Raw genomic sequence first — 23,479 nt, 5'->3', positions numbered from 1 at the left:
CCACAGGGGGACACTCGATGACTCACTGGAAGGCCAGAGCTGGGAGCTCCAGCTGGCTCCCTGGTGTCCCCCAGGATGGGGGTTCTTCCTTTCATGACTCTATCAGGGTCTCCCCATTTCCTTGTGACTGTAAAGGAGACCAAGGAGAAGCCTGCCCTCTAGTACTCCCAGCCAGTGCTGGACCCACTAACCGAGAGTCCTGCAAAGGTCTGGGGAGGCAGATGGAAGGCCCAGATGCTAATCTACAAAGAACAATCGAGAAGATGAACAGAGGTCAGGTAGTGCCAAAATACCAGTGCTTTTCAGACCTAGGACCAGGAGATTGCTTGGAAGGTTGAAGTGGCTCCTGGCATATACAAGACCCCAAATTTGATCTCTAGCACCTCAGGACTCATGGTGATGCTGGATGCCCCCCCCCCCCCCACCCATACACACAGCCACAAAGGCAACAAGAAAGTACAGAGCAGGACAGCAGGTTTTAAAGCCTGAGGAACAAATCAACAACATGGAGAAAGTTGCAAGCCATGCACGAGACACCTGAAATGCAGTCAGAAATGCCCTAGAGTAAAAAGAAAAAGAAATGTTCTAATTTTGTTCACACTTTCTAAACTGTTAAGTACCCCCCCAACCCCCGAGAGACTGAAAAAAAAAGTTCTAAGATGTTCCCAAGAGAATATAGAGTCCTAAGCCAGGATGATTAAAACAATAAAATCTGTGGCATCGCATGTCTAAGAGAAATGGAGTCACCACATGAAGACATAGGGAGAAATGAGGGACAAAGCTGGAGGGGGAGCCTGGTGGCTTGGACCCCTATAGAGATCTGTTTCTGCCTGCCCCTCTTTCCCCATATATTTCTAATTAAAAGTCAGTTGCTGGGACAGTTTGTTTTTCCTTCGGTCATGCCAAGGTGGGGACTAACAGAGCTGGAAGAGGAGGGCCCTGGACAGCAGCAAATCCGCATGGCAGTGGCTTAGCACTCAGTGGGGTACTTCACTCTCTGTACAGGGAAGTAATGGGGCTCCCTTTACTGCTGCTAGTGTCGATTGTCCTAACATTCTTTAATTAGCAAAAATGGTTGGCACAGTCACTTTCAAAGCATTTGCTCTTACAGTCCTGGTGTTTCCTATTTTGGGGCCAACACTCCCTCTGGAGAAAAGGCACTTTAGCTAAGCTTTGAAAGTGAGGGAACATACATGGCTGCCATGTATGGGGCCCTAAGAGGATCTTCGCAGTACCTGTTCAAGCACAGTCTTGGCACCAGGGCTTTGGTTACTGAGACTCAAGACCAAAGAAGCTCAAGGAGTGGTCTTCACATGAATAATAGAGCCAATCTTTTTTCTCCCCCATGGATCCTAAGATTTCTAGGGTAGGTCTAGGGTTGCTGGATCATACCCTCAGGGAGGCCTATACAGGTCCTACAAAGGTCAAAGAAGAGTCCCTGTGTTCTTGGAAGCCACCAAACTGCGCCTGTGATGGAGGAAAAGGGATATGATTGAAGGACCTCTGCTTCTACGGTGGTTTGTGGCACACCATCAAATGCAAACAAGGTATCACAGGTCAGAAAACCCACTGGGGAAGAGTGGCAAGTGGCCCATGTGGTTACGGAAAGAGATGGGATCAGGAAGGAGCCTACTACTGGAAAACTTGGAGGGAGGGCAGGAAGAGGGGGAGACATTGACTGACTGACTGACTCACTCCAATGGGAAGCAGCTAGAGAGTTTCAGGTGCTTTAGGGAGGGGAGAAACGGATGAAACGGGAGGGGCCAGAGGGCAGGCAAGCCATGAGGCATGAGGCTGGTCACAGCCTGGGATCCAGGCAGGAGCTTTACCTGTTATGAGAATTCTGAAGGGAGAAATGGGAAGAAAAAAAGAAAAAAAAGGGAGAAATGACCGATGTCACTGATTTATCACCAAGATCACTTAATAGGTAGTACAGGTGAAGTCATGGTGAAAGTCTATGCTTTGGGTGGCATAGACTTAAGTTTAACTACCTTAGTTCTGAGCTGCAGCAGTAGTATAGTGGGAGAAGGTGCCTGCCATGCATGGAGCCAGCCACGGTGCAATCTCTGGCATCCTATATGGTTCCCTGAGTAACTTTGAGCACCACAAAGTGTGGACTAAAAACAAACAAAACAAAACAGTTCTGATAGAAGGTTGTGGCTTGATGCTAACAAGGACTGGGAATAACTATTTGACCTGTGTATAAGTCTAAAATTAGTTCGGCAGGGTTGGAGTAAAAGCACAGCAGCTAGGGCAAATTTGCCTTGTACATGGCCAACTTGGGTTCAATTCCCAGCACCCCATATGTTGCCAAGCACTGCCATGAGTGATCCCTGAGTGCAAAGCCAGGAGTAATCCCTGAGCACTGCTGGGTGTGCCCTCCCCCGCCAAAAGTAAAAATAAAATAGCTCAATATTAAAATGAACTGCTAAAAATAAGCACCGAAAAGCAAGAGTCCTGAGGGGAAAAAGAAGGGGAAAAATGGATTCTCTCAATAACTGACGTTGGATGAACTATTTCTATTCAATATTAGTTTCCACACTAGAAAAAAAGTAGCTGCTCCTCCTGTTACAGTTTACAAAGATTGAGTATGATTGCCTTGACTCTCTGCTACTCCAATAATCCCACAAAATAAGTAGCGTCATTAATCCTACTTTCCACATGAAGAATCTGAGCCTTAAAGAAGAAATTTATATATATAGTATGGAAGGGGAAAATGGGAATTTAATCCCAGGTGCTGGAAATGTGCCAGGTCCTGGGTTTGGTCCATAGAACCACACAGCTCTTAAGCACCATTGGGCAGTACTTAATAACAAAAACATAAAAACATAGACAACCCCTCAACCCATCTCTCTGTGAGGTGACAATATGCAGTGTTCAGTTTGGAGAGAAAAATGTTTGGGCTTTCCTCAACCAAAATATGACTAAACATAAAACATTCCTTTTGCAAACTATGTCTGGCCAAGTAAGGGCACTGATTCCTGATGAAGTCCTGGAGTGATGCCTAAACACTTGGAAAGTTTCAGCCCCACATCTTTACCTGTTGCCTCTCATCTTGTGGTGCTTTTATAACTCCACTGAACTGGAGGCTCAATATTGCTGTGATTTAGTCACAGATGAGACTGATTTTGTAGACAAGCTACCAGGGGGTTTCAGGATTAAAGGCAAGGAAATGCTCCATGGGCTGAAAGTTCAAAGGGCACATGCTTTGCATGCTGAAAGCCTGGGCTCACCCTCAGCCCAGGTCTGGAATAGGAAGTGGATTTCTCTAGACTGTCATGTTAACCTATTCCTTCATCTTAGATCCCGTGGTATTTCTGAGCCACTGAGGTGGCTGCAGGTTACAATGGGAAGTGCTAATCCTTGCTAAGTGTACACTGGCTCCTCTGCCCCCACAAACATAGGTATGTACAGGGGATGCCTGCTGGATGCCAGTTTCTGAGTAGCTCATCACACAGTACACTTTAGAATTTGGGTCCTAGACAGTTTGAAACATTGATACCACTGTAAATTGCTAAAGGGACCCAGGGAAGATTGATTCATGATCTAAATCTGGACCTGAGAAAGGTTTATTTGGAAAAAGAAACTTAGCTGATATTTAAAGTCATTGATCATGCCATGAAGTCAACTGGACTATTCAGACTTGGGCTCTATAGCCAATGACAAATGTCCTGATGAATTGCAAAAGAGGAGGAACCACAGGAACCACTGTGGAGACAGGGACTTTAGTGATGTCAATACAAGTCAAGGGATGCTGGTGGCCTCAAGCACTAGAAGGACAGGCCTCCACCTGGGCCAATGGAGGGCAGGTTCATGACTTTGCCAGTGTCTGGGCCAATGGAGGGCAAGTTCATGACTTTGCCAGTGTCTGTACACTTTTTTTTTTTCCATTTGGGGTGGGAAGGTCTCATCTGGTGGTACTCAGGGGTTGCTCCTGGCTCCACACTCAGGAATCAAACCAGTAAGTATCAAGGTCTGCTATGTGCAAGGAAAATGCCCTACCCACTGTACCATTTCTTTGGCCTCAGAGTCTGTAGAACCACGAGGGAAAAAAACCCAAACTCTTACATAGTCACAGAAGATACAGGACTTGGCTATGATGGCATCAGGATGTGAACCCTACCACTTGCTAGTTATGTGCTTCACAAATTCCTGTGCCCAATGAGGATAGTCATGATACCCATTTCCAAAAACATGGTAAGGGTTAGGCATGAAGAAGAGCACTGTACTCATGAGCGCTTAGAGCTGCTGTGAACATTGTTATCTATAGTGACAAAGGCACCAAGGCAACATACAAGTGGGGAGAAATGAGTCACAAGGGCTGTGATTAGATGGGGTGCCTGCAGAGGGGAATGTTCCTGATGTTTCTGTCTGTAGCTGCCTGGCCAGTCTGACCACCAGCGAGCTGACTCCAGGGGCTCTGGACTGAACATCTGGAAGAGACAGTGGGGGGGCACATCATGGCCTCTTCCTTCACCTAGAGAGGACAGCCCACAGGGAAAAGATGAGCCCTAGAGAGGGCAGAAAAGGGCAAAGCTCTTCATTCTCTGGCTCTTTATCTTCTTATGGATCCTTTTTCAGCTCTTACTTTTGAAAATTGCTGTGGATGGGGCATGCAGGGAGAGTGCTTTTCGGTTCTTCTAACTTCTCTAAAACAACAGAATTCTTTAAGGAAGAGAAGAGTGGGTTCAGAGGTCGTGCAGAAGAATGGGTACTTCTGGAATAGCTGTGTGGTTCCTTGAATCATTAGGCCCAAAGACTCTAACCTTTTATGACTGTGGGTACCACTGGTCCAACCACCATGTAAAATCACCTGCCTCTCTCTGCTCTGGTGACTTTTTCCACAGAGTGGAAATCCTCCAACCAGCTGAGCCTGGAAGGGGTACTGCACATGTGAAGAGGGGGCAGGACTTACAACATGCACACTCAAGCACACAGGAATGGAAAAGTTTTTACAAAAATGGAAGAGGAGCTTCAGTAGGGTTTCGCAGATATTATGCCAGCATTCAGGAAGAATGAGAGCTTCCTGTGGCTGATGGGACAACCTTAAAAGATTCCAAAGTGTACCTCACCTACTCCAAAGATAGGTAGGTGACGGTGCCTGAAACTTCTCCATCCTGCAAGCCCTATGAGGCCATCTGGACACCTAGTGGTCACTGAGAAAAATGCCCCAGGGACACAAGTGGGGCTCACCAGGGCCTTGAATTACCAGGAACCCAAATAATTACCCTTGGTGGAAAGAGCAGTTCAGGGTCCCTGCTCTATCACTTCTTCTGCCTCATATGAAGGATTCAGAATAACCGCAATAGCAGAGCTGCTCTATCAAACCCACTTCTGTCCTGGTCTGGCCCGCAAAGTATAATGAATGGTGGCGCCTTCATGGAAGGTTTCAGCATCTGGAAATACTTCCAGGCTGGGATTTAAATGCCAATTAGCCAGGCACTGTCCTCTCTGAGGGCCTGGGCACAGAAGGGCTGGACTCTGATATCAATTAGTTATGTGGCTTTAGGTAAGTCAACATACCTCTCTGGACTTCATTAGTGACATTTGTAAAATGAAAGGTTTAGTCTAGGATGATCTCCAAGGTCTCTTTTGGCTTTAACGTTCTGTGATCTATGAGCCTTCTTAGTAGCTGGGAAACAGCCTGCTCCTCCGTGAGCTGGCACTGTGGGTCTCTGAACTGGAGCAAAGGAAACTGTCTCTAGCTTGGTGGCACACGTCCAAATCTTGGCTGCACTGATGAATGAGCCACCTTTTTTGCACAGCGCCATCTCTGGGAGGGGTGGAAGTCACTGGTTGGGCTGGAATGGAAGGTTCTACTTTATTCCTTAATTTTGACCAAGAAAGCAAACCAAGGATAAGACTGTCAAAGCTTTGCCATATGTCTGGATGGGGATGGGGGTGGTGGTGGGATGAGAGACCTCTGGTCTCCTGAGTAAATTATGTAGAACCACGGGCCATGCCCAGCCCTGGCAGAGATCCCCCTGCCTTCCCCCTCTCTCCTTGGCCTCATCCCAGCAGCATCTCTGCCTGCAACCTTGGGTGGAAACACCCTCTGCCTGGCATTTCTGCCTCCTCTTGTTTCTCAAGATCTGAAGCTGCCTCCTTTTCTTTATTCCTAGTGGGCACTGGTCCAGATAGGGTGCAGAGGCAGTGAGAACTGGGAGTGGTGAAGAGCCAAAGGGGCTGGTGGATGATACTTGGGCTATGAGTTTGGTGTCACTTATGTTCCCAACAGCGCTATGATGGTCATGCAGAAGCTTTCTACCAGCTGGCAGCTTCTAGTGTTCTCCCAGCTTATTTAACAGGCAAAGAGCCCCAGTAGGAGTGTCATGGAAGCCGGAGACAGCATAGGAGTAAAGCACTACATGTCTGCCCTGTGGCCAACCCATGTTGGATCTCTGATACTGCCTATGGTCCCCAGTCACTGCATATAGAGAGCTGCTAGGAGTGACTGCTGAGAATAGAGCCCTGAAGGAGTTAACCTGGAGCACCACCAGGTGTGGCCCCCAAACCTTCCAAGAAATGGGCTTCCCTGATCGTGGACACATTCCCCTTCAATAACAGTCACCAACGCTCACCTGTGGGCAACTTGACTATTGGTGCTGGCTGACTGCTGGCTTCAGCTGTCTCCCACCCATTCAGGGTAGGAGCCAGCACCCCCAAATGTCACACCTGGAGCTGAAAAGATGGGGCTACATCTGTCTACACTGGCAGGAAACCAACCCATAAAGGGCCCCCACATCTACCTGGGGGAGGGGGTCAGCCATACTCAATGCCCTCCAGGCTTGGCTCTGGCACTACCAGACTGGTGCAGGTGATGGGAGAGAAGGAGCAGGCTCACCTTAACCAGCTCCTCTGTGGCTCCTGCGGCCCATACAGACATACAGCAAAGCCATACCAGAGAAATGGAACAGGAGATGTGCTGGCAGGCTTCATTCACGGGAGGATGAAGCCATTGGAGGTGGTGGTGGTGATGTCTTAGGTCGGAAGCCCCATGCCTCCATTACTCTGTTTTGATTCTGGTAAAACCAGTACGAAAGGATCTACCTCCTTACCAAGTCTCTCCCCTCGAGCCCTCTGCTCTGCCCTCATATTCTTTTTTCCTTCCCTCCCCATGTGGAACACACACGAACAACACAGTACTGAAACACCTGCTGTTACTTTATTTGCCTCGGAACAATCATGGCATAATGGATCACTTCCTTGGGTAAACAACGATGAAAGAGAATCTGAAGAAATAAAAATCTGTGTACGTATATATCTGTATAGAGATGAGATAGATCTACAGAGCTAGAGTAACCCTATCATCCCTCCCTCCACTATCTACTACTGTCAGAGCAGAGCATGCTTCCTAGAGAAATGGTCCAGTAGACGACAGCTGATCCGGATGAATGAAACCTGAGTTCTCATGACTCTGGAGAACACATTAAGGGGACTCCCCTCCTTGCTCAAGTTCCAAGACAGGAGCGCTGCCAGGGTTCAAATCCTGGCTGTGCAACTCACTCGGTGACTGGAGGTGACATTAACTATTAATGCTGTTGTGGTTTCACTGCATACGCATAATCAAAAGGTTCCGGTAAACAACGGGGAATCCAATGGGAGTGTGTGCCTCCAATGGGAAGTGCAGTTCCCCTGGCACTTCGAGGGAGGTTCGGGTTCTCGGGAATTAGATAATGAGATCCAGGGGTGGAAGCAGAGCTGAGAACACCCAGGCTCTCCTGCGCAAGCAAGAGCCCACGTGGCTGCAATGAAGGTTTAGCAGGCGAGTTTGTGGGGGAATGAGACATAGCCTGGGAGCAGCGATCCTACATCACAGCTCTATCCCACCAACTCGGGCTTCCCGGGACAGGGAAAGGCTGACCCCGTTTCTGTCCAACTACATGGGATTGGTAAATGTCTCAGGGTCATCTCTAACCAGAAACGAGAGAGTATGGAGAGAGAGAATGGAGAGAAAAAGAGAGACAGCGAGAGAGAGACAGAGAGGACAGAAGAGGAGAGAGGAGACAGAGAAGAGGAGGGAGAGAGACAGGGAAGAGGAGAGAGAGAGAGAGACAGAGAGAAAGAGAAGCTTTTGGCAGAGGCTTTTAGGCGGGGCTCCTGCGAATGCTCGGATCGCACCCCGGATTCCGGGAGCTACCCCATACCCCAGGCAGCAGGAGCTCCGGGTCCCAGTCCCTCCTGGCAGTGCCTGCCTGCCTGCCTCCCTCCCACGGAACCCTCGTACCCCAAACTCGCATGTCAAAGCTTTTGCGGGGTCCCGGGAAGGACGCACCTGCACCTGGGCAGCGGCCCACCCCCAAGCCCGCCGGACGGGGCGCGGTGGGTCCCGGGCCGCCCCCGCAGCCCCACCGTGCCGCGTCGCTCGCTCGCTCGCTCGGCCAGGCGCCCCGTCAGCAGCGGGGGTGCGGATGACGCGGTCGGGGCGGGCCGCCGGCCAACTGCAGCAAGCCCCGCCGGCCCGGGAGCCAGCGGGGGGCCCCAGGAGGCCGGCGTGCGCGGAGGGCGGGAGGGGCGCGCGGGAGGGAGCGGCAGAGGCGGCGGCGTCGGTGGCGGGTGGCAGGGTGGGGGGAGGCCGGTGCGAGCTCTCTCTCTCTCTCTCTCTCTCCCGCCGCAGCCCCGCGCCGGCTCCAGCCTATCAGCGGCCGCCCGGCCTCGCTCCGACCCGACCAAAATAGCAGCGAACGCGCCTGCGACTCGAGTCGCGCGCCCGCCGCCGCTCCGCCGCTCGCTCGCTCACTCCCGCTGGCTGGCCCGCTCGCCCCGGCCCGGCCCGGCCCGGCCCGGCCCGGCTCGGCTCGGCTCGGCTGCCCCGGTGTCCGAGGGGGCGGGGAGCAGGCAGCGGCGCCCGGGGAGGGGGGTGGGGGGGGTGGGGAGCGGCAGGCCGGCCGGCGTGCGAGCGGGGCGCCTCCTGCCCGGCCCTGCGGGGCGAGCGAGCGAGCGAGCGCGCGGGGAAGGCGCGGCGGGCCGGCGCGGGGCTGGGCTCGGTTAACCCCTCGAGGGCAGCGGCGGCGGCGGCGGGGGAGCGGCGCTAATACCTAAGAGCACTGCATCACGCTAATCTTCTCCCCAGAACAGTATGCGTCAGCAGTACATTCACGTTCAGACTGAAGGACAAAAGGATGAGAGAGCAGTCTGCGTGGCTGCCGCCTGCAACACCGCGAGCCCGGCGCGAGGAGGAGACGGTGGGCGCCGCCGCCGCCGCCGTGCGCAGGGGCCCCGCGGCCGCCGCTAGCGAGCGGGGACCATGTTCCCGGGCTCCGCCGGAGCGTCCCCCGCAGCCGCGACCCCCGCCGCCGCCGCCGCAGCAGTGCCCGCAAGGCGGCCTCGCTGAAGGCACCGGGCGCCCCGGCCCCCAACGCGCTCGCCCCGCCGTCCCTCCTCGGAGCCTGCGGCGCGCCGGGCGCCTCCCCCGGCCCACCCGCGCCCGCCCCCGGACTCCCCGCGCGGAGAAGAGGGGCCTGCGCTGCTGCTGCTGCTGCTGCGGCTCCCGGCACGCGGACCGGCTCCCCGCGCGGCTCCTCGGGGAGGAGCGAGGGCGCTGGACGGATTAGGCGCCGCGCCGCGCCGCGCCTCGCCTCGCAGCGCCGGCACCCGGCAGGCAGGACTCGCCGGGGCAACTCAGCCCAGTTTCGGTCGTTCTTGAACCCCCGAGCGGAGAAGGAGAAGGAGAAGGAGGAAAGGAGAAGAAGGGGGTGTGTGTGCGTGCGCCCCGGGCCGACACCTGCTCTTAACTCTCGCCGCCCCGACACGAGCTCGCACGACTGCAGCCCCGCGAGCGGCGGCCACCAGGAGAGGGGGCAGCGCGCGCTGCGCCCCCTCGCTCCCCGCCCGCCCGGGGGGACGCCGCCGTAGGCACGCTCCGGCGATGAGGCTTCGGCGGCGGCTGCCCCCTCGGCTGGTGGTGGCCGGTGCCGGCATCCAAGGACAAAGCCGGGAAGCGCTGGTGGCGCCGCTCCCCGCGCCCAGGGGGGGGCATGCACCTGCATAGCCCGCCGGGCCTCGGCACTGCCCGGCGCTCCGCTGCCTCAACTCCGCCGCTTCGTCGTCGTCGTCGTCGGAGCCAGCTCCGGATCGACTAGGAGCCATTTTGTCTCCCCTCCCCGCCCCCCAGGGGCCCCCCACCCACCCACCACTCGGGGTAATCGCAACTAAGAAGTCCCGAGTGGGCTCGGGGTGGGCCGGCTCCCGGCTTGAGGACACCACGCCAATTCTCTGGCCGGCCGGCCTGCCCGCCTGCCAAGGTAGGTGACGGAGAGCGGCAGGGTGGGGATGGTGGCCCTGGGGGTGGGGGGCGGCGCGGGGAGAAAAGTCTCCGCTTCGGCTTCACAGGGGCTGGCCCGGAGGGGTGGGGGTGGGGGGCTCCCAGACAGGCGCGGGGCCACTCTAGTTTTGGCGTGGAGGGGTGGTGGTTTTCTTTTTTCCCTCCTGCTTTTTCTCCCCTTCTGGCCGATCTGCTCAGTCTTTAATCGCCCCCTCCCCACCTCCTTCTCCAGATGGAACAAGGAGCTCCCAGCTCACTTAAGCCGGGGTAGGGCTGGTTCTCCTTTGCGAGCCAAAATCCCAGGCGATGGTGAATTATGAACGTGCCACACCATGAAGCTCTTGTGGCAGGTAACTGTGCACCACACCTGGAACGCCGTCCTGCTCCCCGGTTACCTCCCGGCGCAAGTGTGGATTCTGTGCGCAGCCATCGCTGCTGCCGCCTCGGCAGGGCCCCAGAACTGCCCGTCTGTCTGTTCGTGCAGTAACCAGTTCAGCAAGGTGGTGTGCACGCGCCGGGGCCTCTCGGAGGTCCCCCAGGGCATCCCCTCCAACACCCGGTACCTCAACCTCATGGAGAACAACATTCAGATGATCCAGGCCGACACCTTCCGTCATCTCCACCACCTGGAAGTCCTGCAGCTGGGCAGGAACTCCATCAGGCAGATCGAGGTGGGGGCCTTCAACGGCCTGGCCAGTCTCAACACCCTGGAGCTCTTCGACAACTGGCTGACGGTCATCCCCAGCGGGGCCTTCGAGTACCTCTCCAAGCTGCGGGAGCTCTGGCTCCGCAACAACCCCATCGAGAGCATCCCCTCCTACGCCTTCAACCGGGTGCCCTCCCTCATGCGCCTGGACCTGGGCGAGCTCAAGAAGCTGGAGTATATCTCGGAGGGGGCCTTTGAGGGACTGTTCAACCTCAAGTACCTGAACCTGGGCATGTGCAACATTAAAGACATGCCCAACCTCACCCCGCTGGTGGGTCTGGAGGAGCTGGAGATGTCTGGGAACCACTTCCCCAGGATCAGGCCGGGCTCCTTCCACGGCCTCAGCTCCCTCAAGAAACTCTGGGTCATGAATTCCCAGGTCAGCCTGATCGAGCGGAACGCTTTCGACGGCTTGGCCTCGCTCGTAGAACTTAACCTGGCCCACAATAACCTCTCTTCGCTGCCCCACGACCTCTTCACCCCACTGAGGTACCTGGTGGAACTGCATCTGCACCACAACCCTTGGAGCTGCGACTGCGACATCCTGTGGCTGGCCTGGTGGCTTCGGGAGTACATCCCCACCAACTCCACCTGCTGCGGCCGCTGCCACGCTCCCCTGCACATGCGTGGCCGCTACCTGGTGGAGGTGGACCAGGCGGCCTTCCAGTGCTCCGCCCCCTTCATCATGGACGCGCCCCGGGACCTCAACATCTCCGAGGGCCGCATGGCCGAGCTCAAGTGTCGGACTCCCCCCATGTCGTCGGTGAAGTGGCTGCTGCCCAACGGGACTGTGCTCAGCCACGCCTCCCGCCACCCGCGCATCTCCGTCCTCCACGACGGCACCTTGAACTTCTCCCACGTGCTGCTCTCGGACACGGGCTTGTATACGTGCATGGTGACCAACGTGGCGGGCAACTCCAACGCCTCGGCCTACCTCAACGTGAGCACGGCCGAGCTCAACACGTCCAACTACAGCTTCTTCACGACGGTCACGGTGGAGACCACGGAGATCTCGCCCGAGGACACCACGCGCAAGTACAAGCCGGTACCTACCACGTCCACGGGGTACCAGCCGGCATACACCACCTCCACCACGGTGCTCATCCAGACCACCCGGGTGCCCAAGCAGGTGGTGGTCCCCGCCACCGACACCAACGACAAGATGCAGACCAGCCTGGATGAAGTCATGAAGACCACCAAGATCATCATCGGCTGTTTTGTGGCCGTCACTCTGCTTGCTGCCGCCATGCTCATTGTGTTCTACAAACTTCGGAAGCGGCATCAGCAGCGGAGCACGGTCACGGCCGCCCGGACCGTGGAGATCATCCAGGTGGACGAAGACATCCCCGCGGCATCCGCAGCGGCGAGCGCAGCCCCGGCCGCTGGATCAGGTGAGGGGGCAGTAGTGCTGCCCACCATTCATGACCATATTAACTACAACACCTACAAACCAGCACATGGGGCCCACTGGACAGAAAACAGCCTGGGGAACTCGCTGCACCCCACAGTCACCACTATCTCTGAACCTTACATAATTCAGACCCATACCAAGGACAAGGTACAGGAAACGCAAATTTGACTCCCCCAGTTCCCTCCAAAACTTAAAAAAATGCAATAGAATGCACACACACAGACACACTGAGACAGCAACTTTTGTACAGAGTGGGGAGAGACTTTTTCTTGTATATGCTTATATATTAAATCTATGGGCTGGTAAAAGAAACAGATTATATTAAAATTTAAAAACAAAAAATCAAAACAAAACTATTTTCTAACTTGTAAATTCTATCTGAAGGGGGTGTGTGTGGGGAAGCCTCGGAAATGTCGTCAGCTTGCAGTATTGCCAGGGGAGAGAGAGCACTGGTCTCAGGGTGGAATTGCTCAGATCAGGCTCAGCACAGGCCTGAGGCAGAGGTAGGGTAGGAATGCTAAGCCGTGTGGTGGGGAGGGGGTGTGGTATGGTGGGGGAAACTGATCCCATCATTTTTTAAAAGATGCTTCCTAGGAAACAAATACCCATTTCTAGGCACCTTTCTTAAGCTGAGAGCTGTCTTTGCAGATTTATCTTCTTAAAAAAAATACAAAACAAAAAAGCACCACGAATTTGTACTGTGCTTAAAATGTTGAGGCAATACATTTTTTTTTCCTTCGGAGGCTGAAGGGGAAGATGGACCTGTAAATATATTCCAAACAGGAAAACCACCCAAATTTCACTGACTCCTTAGGCTCAGCCTTGCCTGCACACGAGTCTCCTTGGCGAGTGCACTGGGACAGGCCCTCCAGGGCAGAAGCTCCAGTCCAACAATTTTACACTGCACCAGATCTCAGCCCTGGGGATTAACCCACTCTGGGCAAGGCATGTGTATACTTGGGGCTTCCCCTGAGGAGGAGGGCACCCCCCAAAGGGGGTGCGGCAACAGAGAGGTGAGGAGGGGGAGCCAGAATATAGTCACAGGAGACCAGACCTTAGAATGAGCCTCATACCACTCCACCTGTTGTCCCCCATATCAGATACATGGATCGGAGTCAATGATGGCATTTGATGATATTTTTTCCTTTCCCCTCTAAAAAGGATTTGTTTGTTTTAAGGTGGAGAGGCTGGGAGTGGGGAAGGCTTGGAGGACTGGGAGCTTTTCTCGTGCTTGTGATTTGGTGACTATCCTAAATGCTGATTCATTAGGGATTATTACGGCTGATGCCAACCAGTTGTGTAAATGGGGTGGGGGCCAAACGGGAGGAGAGGAAAGAAAGGACATGGAATCCTAGAAAAGTAACGAAGCCTTTCCCAACCAGGAGGGCTCAGAGAACAAATGGGAAAATCACAGTTAAAGCAAAAGCATGACCCTGCCCAGGCAGGCAGGCAGTCTGGTCAGCTCCACATGGGAGTCCCAGAAATGGTGTCTGATGGGGGGTGGGGGAGAAGCTTTCTTTCCCCAAGAGGAAGTGGGAGAGCAGGGGGATGCAAGAGGGGAAGGCAGAGATCTCTGTTATTCTGGTCCGTTTCATGATGTAACTTCATTCATTGTAGCTTTAAAAGGAAATGGGGGGGGGGGACTGTTCAGATCTGGAAGGGGGTGGGCTGGGTGGGGGAATGCCAACAAAAGAACACTGATTGTAATGTGAGAAAAGTGTATTTTTGTATTTTAATAAATATTGTTCGATTTTTAATTCAATGTCCCAAAAGGGTTAAATTGACTAAGATTCCCCCAAACCTAGATTGGTGCTGTGAGCAGTGACCAAGTCATTTAAAATAAAAATGAAACAGGAGTGCAGAGGGGAGGGGAAGGCAAGATAGCAGTTGTTTAAAACGGCTCAGCCTGCCAACTCCCCTTCCTTAGCTGAAATGAAAGCACCCCCTTCCTGTGCATGTCCGGGCTCTGTGGAGGGGAGATGAGAATTCCCCGTGCCCTGGAAAAGCCAGGGAAATGGGTCAGCCTCAGCTCCTGGGTCCTGGCCAGGAGGTAAATGCCACCTCAGCAGAACCTGCTGGCAGGGCAGCACCAGCTCACCCAGGGACCCCGGGGAGCTGGCAGGAAGAGGTCTGCCATCCGGTTGCGGGGGCTGAGACAGCCCCCACACAGAGCTGCTTCTCTGCTCCGGGTGCTGCCAGTCCAACAGGTCCAGGGAGGGGGGGTGGGTGGGGTCCTTTCCCGATGCTTTCCCATCAGCAGTGTGCCCCTGCGTCTCCCTAGTGCGAGTACTTAGACTAATGCAGGCAAGCAGGGCTGAGTGGGTGTGAGCTCGCTGGCACGGAGCAGGAGAGCTGCGGGCGGCCCTTTGCAGCAGCTGGCTGCGCCTGAGCCAATGCTGAGGCCTCCTGGGTGTCGACACATCATTGCTGGGGCCCAGCATTTGGTGGCAGTGTGCTTGCAGGGACCCACACACGCAGCAACTGCTGCTCTGTTCTTCAGGCACCTGCGCTCTGGGCCTCGGCTTTGCAAGGCCAGCAAGTGCAGCAGAGTGAAGGGTGGGACTTGGCTGGGCCAGCTGAGAAAGAGAGCTAGAGGAGGAAGGAGCTGCTGAGGGGAGCACCTTTCAGAACACCCCTCTTCCTCAGACAGCTTAGGGGTACCCAGGGAAATGGTAGAGGGAATCTGTGGGGATATGGAGAGGCAGGGGTCTAGGATCTTCTTGGGAAGAGCCCCAGTGATCTCCTGGGTTGAGCATATGCAGGGGTAGTGATTCCCAGAAGGTGCTTGAGATGTGAAGGGGTGAGGGGTGGGCAGGAGAAGCTGGCTCCCATCACAAATGTCTTCCCTCAGACCTTGTTCCTCCACACTGGCACCACCTCAGCCTTTGAGTTTGTCACCTGCATCCCTCTCAGTCCTTGTGTTGTGTGTTTGGGTGGGGCATTGATCCTCCACGGTAGGCACTTGGGTGAGCTTTTCAGGACTCCCCTGAGCACTGAGAGTGCAGCTTTGAATGTGTGAGTGACTCATCTGCAATTCTGGGCAGGCAGGAAGGGGTGCTAGCCAGAAATGGAATGGGGGGGGGAATAGGAGGAACGAGAGAGAGAGAGAGAGAGAGAGAGAGAGAGAGAGAGAGAGAGAGAAAGAGAGAGAGAGAGAGAAAGAGAATGTGTGTGTGTGTGTGTGTGTGTGTGTGTGTGTGTGTGTGTGTGTGTGTGTGAGGGATGGGGGGTTAGTTACAGCAAAACATCCCGATGCTAGAGTTTGAGAATCTTCATTATGGAATTTTTTTAAGGACCATGAAAAAGCATTTACACATTTTACGGTCAAGGAAACTGAGCCCCAGAGAAATGCAGAGATATAGCCAAGGTCACTCTGCTAGTTAGTACAGGAGGGCAGTGCAGCCTGGAGCAGACAGGCTAGAGGATCCCTCCTAGCCCACAGGGACCTTCTACAGACCCTCTCACAGCTGCTCCAGTTCCTTCCCAACAGGATCCACTGCTGTCACGGCCATGTGGTGTGCTAGAGTACTGGGAGCTTGAGGCTGTGCACACTGGGTCCCAATGCTGGGGCTTTGTGGCAGACAGTGATTGTGGCATCTCATGGTGTGGAGTGACAGCCACCAGGTTGGATGGGGAACATGTGAGGCAGGTTGCACACCAGGAAAGGGGGCCTGGCCTTCTCCTAACCTTGGCCTTAGCAGTTCTATGGGCAAAGGGTAAACAGACTACATCAGCTCTCGAACAGGTGCTCCATAGTGGCTGCTTGTAGCAGCTTATTTGGGTTCACAGTGAGGTGGGACTTCAGGGTTGGGGAGGGATGGAGAAGTCCTTAACTCTCCTCCAGTGGCAGCACTCTAGGCTGGCCCTGTAAGTACAATACTTTGGGTACCACTCCCACAATGTGCTGGAACCTTTCATCCCCCTTTAGTGTAAGGCTGCATCCCGTGATCAATGAAGGCTCATTCCCAGGGCCTGGAGACATCAGCTTTACTGTGGCTGTTTAACATGTATCGAGGCCAGCGACTTGCTGGGTGCTGGGTAGAACAACAGAGCCTGAGAGCCCGAGCCTGCAAGGCAGTTCCTATGGGAGGGGAGGTCTGGAACCCAGGGCAGTACTTGGCCCAGTCCCCCAGGTGTCTCTTAGTAAAGAGGGCTGCAAAGGTCTGACTCAGCTCAGTCTATGACCTCAGGGGGGAGGGCTCACTGTTGAGGCGCTAACTTTTTATTGCAACAAAGCAGCAGGGGCTTAAAATTGGAGAAGAGGAGAAAGGGAGAGAGAGAGAACATTTATATCCAAACATATGTCTGATTTTATCTCCTCTGCTGGCACTCAGCACTCCATGCCACCAGCTAATGCAGGCGCCATTCACGCCATTTCTATATCTTGCCCCAGCTCCACTGCAAGGCAGCTTTTGGCTCAAAGCACCTCACTTGGTCTCAATCCAGTCGGAGGCCCTTTCCCTCTCTCCAAGGGGAGAATAACAGTTTGAGCAGTGGATTAAGGGTGGTTTTCATCTTTGCTTTAAATTGAAATGAAGTCAATCTCTTTTGGGGATACCCATGGCTTTGGAAACTGTGGAGTTCAGCAAAGTGAAAGTGCGATGCGAAGCCACCACAGACCCAGCTCCATAACCAACTAGCTGCGTGACTTTGAACATGCACTTCTCTATATAACATGGACAGCCAGTAGCTACCTATTTTGGCGGTATTATGAAAATCAAAAGGACACAGATATGCACATTTGAATGCATGGGGTGGTGGCTGAGCTCAGTGTTGGGAGCAGTAGTCTCCAGGGGAGCCCTCAAACTGATCCCGACCCCAAGGCCTTGGGGCTGAGTTTTCACCTCTGAGTTCCTAGTCGGCACAATCAAAGCTACTTCTATGACTCAGAAGGCAGGCGATGAAAAAAGGTCATGAAAAGGTGATGGGCCTGACCCACGCTGGCTGTGAGAGGGCAAAGGCATCAGACAGGGAGCGAGAGCTGTGGGGTTTTTGAAGCAGGACTGAGGGTACGGAGAAGGAAAGGAAAGCCTTGGAGGGGGTAGGCCAGGGAAGGGAGCCTGGTGGGAAAGGCTTTTCCTAAACAGGCAGGGCTGACTTGCCCCTGCAAGAGATACAGATTTATGTGAAATTCAGGACACTGAACAGAAAAGGAATACAGGGAGATACCAAGAGACACTGGAAAAGGAGAATGCATTTGGATTTCCTAACGAAGGGGGAGAATCAGAGTTTAGGACAGTGGCAGATTTCCTATGGTATGTGTAGTACCTCTGCAGTTAGTTCTGGGGCCAAACCACTGATCAGCAAGCCACTCTGTTCCTTGGCTAAAGGCTGTTCTTGGTGGTGGTGGGAAACCACCCAGCCCTCAGGGCTGATCTAAGCTGGCCCGTGATGGCCTGCCTGTAGGGGCCTGTTGGAACCTGCACCCTCACTTCTCCTAAGGCAGTACACTGTGGGGGGAGTGTGCTGCTGGAGAGGAGGGGGGACAACAATGACTGGGACTCCAGAATCCCTAGAGCTGGCAGCGAGTTAAAAGATAGGACCAATGAGCGCTGTTTCAGTGGAGAGAATGGAAATGAATTTCTAGTATATGCTGGTGTGGATGGCTCAGGATGGGGATCTTAGGGACAACAGGGCTCCAATGTTCTGAGCTTCCCAGGTTCATTCATTCTGGGCCTCCAACAGGATCAGAGCAATGAACCCCAGGTTTAGAGGAAGTAGTGAATGGTAAAGGAACAGTCCTTGAGTCATGGTTTCCTTGGGTCCTCATCCTGCCAGGTAGTTTTCCTGCCATGACCACCCCCAGCTCATCCCATTAGCTAAATTATTCCATCTATATCATGGATGGCGCATTCTTGCTCCTCACAGTGCTCACACCACTTCCTCTCCTGAGCCAAATCCCTTCATCTGGAGCCTGCTAGCTCCTTTCAGTCTCAGCCCTGGTTTCCCCATGTCTGTGCAGACTTAGTCACCAGATAAGTCACTGCTACCTGCTCAGTGAGTCAGCAGGGATGACTGAGTTATCTCTCTCTCTCTCTCTCTCTCTCTCTCTCTCTCTCTCTCTCTCTCTCTCTCTCTCTCTCTCTCTCTCTCTCTCTCTCTCTCTCTCTCCCTCTCCCTCTCCCTCCCTCCCCCCTCATTCTCTCCCCCTCTCTCCTTCAAACCCTGATGTCTGCCCTCGGCCGACCCCCCCCACCCCAATTCTACAATTCAGGCCCCAGAGTGATGACTGACTCTTCCTGCAGTCCACAGGCCAAAGTGTCTGCCCTTACTCAGCTATGGCCACTGCAAGACTTGACTTCTGTACTTCGAGGAAGTCAGCTAATGCTTTATTCTATTAGTGTCTGCTGTGGAGCAGCCAGTGGCTTCCTGTGACATGCTGTCCATCCTTCACATTCATCTCTCTCAGGGCAGAACTGGGAGGGCTGGGGGTAGGGAGAGAGGGCTGGCGAAGCTAGAGAGTGGGAAAACAGCTTTCGGGCGAGGAGTAGGGAGGTCAAGTGTGGCAGGTCTTTCTGGACATATTTATATTTTGTTCAAGCTGGGACAGAGAGTGTTGTGAGCATGGGCCCCGTCCCTGGCTCTCAGTGGGAATGGAGTCTACAGGTCTACCAGTCTACAGGTCTGAATGGGGACAAGCCTGGTCCACAGACCTGAGTGGGGATGGACCTAGTCTACAGCTCTGAGTGGGGACAGGTCAGTTACCTGGCTCTCAGGCCTATCCACAGGCTACAAAGTTGCTTGGCTTCTCAGAAATCCTTCCTCTGCTCCTCTGCCCTCCTCACTGGCAGCAGAGGGCCCTTTCCCACTGTGAGCAGGGTCTAGGCTAGCCAACATGGACATGGATGGCAGATGGATGATTTAACACTGGAAAAGTAGGGATAGTGAAGGGAATTTTTAAGTTCATTCAGAAAAGTGATCGAACCACTCCCTGCCCTAGATCCACAATTTTATGAGGAAAAGGAAGTGCAGGGAGAGGTGACTTACTCCTGGCACTGACTGATAGGCTCTGGGTTCTCCCGGTGCTGAACACTAGTAGAGTTGCCAGGACAGTGAAATGGGGTCACAGATAAACCCACTTGGCGGCCAGTGATTCCTGGGATTGGCCACATGCGGCAGATCCTTAGTTTGGTTCTGCATGAGGGGAGAAATAGAAAAGGCCTGTGACCCCCAGACTTTATCTGTTTTTTTTTTCTTTAAAAACTTTATTGATTGGGGGGCTGGAGAGATAGCATGGAGGTAGGGCATTTGCCTTGTATGCAGAAGGATGGTGGTGCAAATTCTGGCATCCCATATGGTCTCCCAAGCCTGCCAGGAGTGATTTCTGAGCAAAGAGCCAGGAGTAACCTCTGAGCACTGCTGGGTGTGACCCCAACCCCCCCCCCAAATAAAACACTTTATTGATTGGTTGGTTTTTGGGCTACACCCAGTGGTGCTCAGGGATAACCCCTGGTTTCTGCACTCAGAAATTGCCCTGCTAGGCTGGGAGACCATATGGGATGCCGGGAATCGAACTGGGTCCCTCCCGGGTCAGCCACATGCCAAGGCAAATGCCCCACCTCTGTGCTATCTCTCTGGCCCCCTTTATCTGTGTTTTTTTTTTTTTTTTGGATGCCGGGATTTGAACCACCATTCTTCTGCATGCAAGGCAAACACCTTACCTCCATGCTATCTCTCTGGCCCCCCCTTTATCTGTGTTTAATGTTGCACCCCTCTGCCTCAAGAGTAACAAGATAGAGAACATCCTAGGAGTAGGTAAGATGTGTTGGAGGTCAAGACCAAGATGACAGATGGGACATCTGTGCCCCAATAGCAAACCAGGGGCTGCTTGGCCAGCCAGGCTGACTTGGGGGTCTGAAGAAAGAGTCAATGTCTCTTCTTCCCCTCTGCTCAACAAATCCTCTCCTGGGAGACTGAGCGTCCCCGACTATAATTTTATCACATACATTTAATTAGACTCTGTCTCCTTCATGATCGTTTCATGCAAAACTCCCCAAAGAAACATTCTGAAAGAACCAGTGCTCGCAGCCAAGGATCTCTTTTAACCAAGTTAATTTAGCAGAAATTTGCCATCTTGGATTGGGTGAAGTTGCTTCTCTTTGCAACTTCAAAGCTGGAAAGAGAAGGGAGGTGGAGAATGCAGAGAAATAAAGAGGAGGGCGGGGGCTTCAGGCAAATGAGTTTCCATCTATTAAGGAGAGGTAATTTCTGCTAGCTCCCCCAGAGACCGGTCCCCTCCAATAATGGCCAGACTCTAATGATTCCCAGTCCTAAGCAACAGCCTGTGTTCTGCTGGTGCTGAGACAAACTGTGCCAGAGAAATTCCCTTTCTCTCGGAGGTGTTGCTATCATTACGCGGGAGAGATTAGCCAGCCAGGAGGCTGCACTCCTGGGCAGAAGGAGACAACCTCAGGGAATGCTCTTTCCAGGCGGGCCTGGTCGGCTGACCCAGGACATGAGAGGTGAGCCACAGCTGGTCAGTGCTAAGATGGGGGCAGACACGGGGCAGGAGGAAGTGAAGGCAAAGATGCTGAGCTGAGCTCCGTGCTAGAGAAGGCTGGTAGAAGTGCTTCGGGGTATGAGTTATGCTCGTGGATAATAGCCTGCTCTGACAAGGACTCGGCCTCAGGACCCCGGGATGTGAACTCAGTTTGTGGGTTAAGTGGAGGGAATTCAGGTCTTCAGCATGCCTTGTCTTCTCACATGCCCAAATCTTGGGTTCTAGTTTTATATAACTACCAACAAGTCTTGGGGGAAAGGGGGAAGGGAGTCCCCTTTTTCTGTCCTCATGGCCTTCCTGCACTGGAGATGCCAGATGTGCCATCAGACAGCCTGGCCTGCAAGCCTGCAGAGAGGACAGATGCATTGGGCCAGAGCCGGCATGGCAAAGCCCCTTTATGGCACTGCAGCCTGGGCTCTGGGCAGTGCCAGAGTGGCAGGGTAATGGGCCTCGGCCAGATTCATTTCCCCCAAACCTCTTCAAAGACGTGGGCCATGAAGGGAGGCACATTTGATTAAATTAGTGTGATGTGGGCCACCCTTCCTGGGCAAGGGTGAGGAATGGGCTCATGCTGCCATGTTAGTCCATCTGTATGCAAAGCACTGGTGTTTCTCTGTGGTTGGCTGTGCCCAGGGCTGGTCCTAGCAAGTCTCTGAGGTAGGGGCGCCCAGAATCTAACATAGGTCCCAGATTCCTGGCCCTCTTTCCCCTCCCAGGCTTCTAGCTGGGACCTAGGACTCTCACTAGGCAGCCATGGAGGGGAATGGAGGTGTGGAATTGAGAAAGTGAGGAGGAGGATCTGCTCAGCTCACAGAAGACTGGGGGAAGGGGGAAGGGGTGTCTTTCTGGTGACTCTCAGAGTGCTCTTTCAATGTCCTTCCAATTGGAGAGAACCTAGTCCAAGAGTAAGAGACAAGTAGTTACACTTGCCAAAAAAAGTGGAAAGCAGCACCCTGGCCTGGACAGGGAAGTTGGGAGTGGGGGCACTGGCAATCTCATGTATTCCTTCCACTCCTTCTCCAAGCTTCAGGCACTGCAGGGGTGTGTGTAACAAGTATTGCCATGGTTAAGACCAGAAGTAGTGCTGGAAGTGGTGATGTCTGGCCTGAAGTGAGGCAGGGGGGCATGTAGTGCAGGAGACACTGAGTGTTGGCTGGCAAGCCTTTCCCCCCAGATACTTGGTGCCTGTTATTCAAGGACCCCAAGAGGTAGGCTAGTATGGGAAACAACAACAGAAAGAGGAAAACCCTATGCAGCTTTTCAGATGCCATTACGTGGGGCCGACTTTTAGGCAATGTCACAATGAATGACTAGGGCAAAGACGTCCCTGTGTCAGGTCCAAAGCCACTCAGTCATTTGCTCTTCTGTGATGAGGGGTTTGGTGGTGAGTGGGAACCAAACCCCCCCCCCCCCCGCCAGATCTTGTGTCCTGTGCTAAGTGGCTCCTGGCCTAGGGAGAGCCAGCACTGGCTAACGGTTATCCTAAATGCAGATAGATGGGCACTTCCAGAGTGATGGGCAATACTGATGGTTCAGGTCCTTGGCACCTACCCTCAAGAACAGAAACCAGGAAGGGAAGAGTCCAGGAGAGGTTCAGGCAGCCATTTCAGCTATGATCCAGGTTCCATCCCGAATACCACTAGGGGTTACTCCTGAGTTCAAAGTCAAGAAGAGTATGGGGTATGGTCCAACAACCACCCCTGCAACCCTGAGTCTCCCCAAGCCCAGCAACTGCTGAGTAGGCAAATCACTGCAATGTGACCAGACATGAGGGAAGAGATCTGAGAGCTGACATTTCCTGTTTTCAAGAGATGACTCTATGGCTGTAGCAAGAGGGTGAGAGTGATAGACAGAAGTCCACGGGCAAGGGCTATAGCAATAGTACAGTGGGTAGGGGGTTTGCCTTGCAAGCCCCTGACCTGGGTTTGATCCCCAGCATCCCTTATGGCTCCCCAAGCACCACCAGGAGTGATTCCTGAATACAGAGCCAGGAGTAAGCCCTGAACACAGCAGTATGTGGACCAAAAACTAAAAAACGGGGGTAGGGGCTGGAGGGAGAGCATACAGAAGGCAGGGTTTTTTGTCTTGCATGCAGCCATCCTGGGTTCGATCTCTGGCATCCTATATGGTTCCCCAAAGCACCATCAGGAGTGATTCCTAAGTGTAGAGCCAGAAGTAACCTCTGTGAACTACTAGGTATGGACCCCCAAAACAAACCAAAACAAGAGTCAGAGAGCAGGTATGTCTGAAAGAACATGTCACTGGGCACCTAGTGACCTACTAGTGAGATCTACTATGGGTGTCCCTAGGGGTCTAGGAAGTCAGGCTTACTTTCACTTCCCCAATCCACAGAAGACATCAGACCCCTTCTCCCTCAAATTCACAAGCATCACCGGGCAAAGCAGCAGCATTGTCTTCAGGCAGAATATCCCTAAGAATATCCCTGGGTTATCAGATCTCAACCTTGTCCTCTAGATAAAAAGGGCAAGTCTGGGACCGGAGTGATAGCATAGCGGGTAGGGCATTTACCTTGGACATGGTCAATCTGGGTTTGATCCTGGCACCCCATATAGTCCCCTGAGCCTACCAGGAGTGATT

At 53.6% G+C, this 23,479-nt stretch overlaps 2 protein-coding genes across 3 annotated transcripts in view; one reads left to right on the top strand and one right to left on the bottom strand.

Annotated features, from left to right (window-relative positions):
- SND1 (staphylococcal nuclease and tudor domain containing 1) overlaps positions 1–23,479 on the bottom strand; it is a 531,547-nt gene that overhangs the window by 47,496 nt on the left and 460,572 nt on the right. The window lies entirely within an intron of this gene.
- Positions 8,190–12,734, top strand: LRRC4 (leucine rich repeat containing 4). 2 transcript variants are annotated; one of them, XM_049774564.1, is made up of 2 exons: positions 8,190–8,199; positions 10,485–12,734. In XM_049774564.1, exon 2 carries the CDS (start codon positions 10,597–10,599, stop codon positions 12,547–12,549), a length of 1,953 nt encoding a protein of 650 aa, XP_049630521.1. In that variant the 5' UTR covers positions 8,190–8,199; positions 10,485–10,596; the 3' UTR covers positions 12,550–12,734. The 2 variants fall into 2 exon arrangements, with proteins under 2 accessions (XP_049630521.1, XP_049630528.1); XM_049774571.1 differs by lacking the exon at positions 8,190–8,199 and adding an exon at positions 10,182–10,248 and having other exon boundaries at positions 10,497–12,734.

This window comes from Suncus etruscus, chromosome 1 (assembly GCF_024139225.1).
Source record: "Suncus etruscus isolate mSunEtr1 chromosome 1, mSunEtr1.pri.cur, whole genome shotgun sequence".
NCBI classification, from domain to species: domain Eukaryota; kingdom Metazoa; phylum Chordata; class Mammalia; order Eulipotyphla; family Soricidae; genus Suncus; species Suncus etruscus.
This window is presented reverse-complemented; position numbering and strand designations above follow the sequence as displayed.

Coding starts and splice junctions, on each gene's coding strand:
- LRRC4 (XM_049774564.1), top strand. CDS start 10,597: ATGAAGCTCTTGTGGCAGGTAACTGTGCACCACACCTGGAACGCCGTC.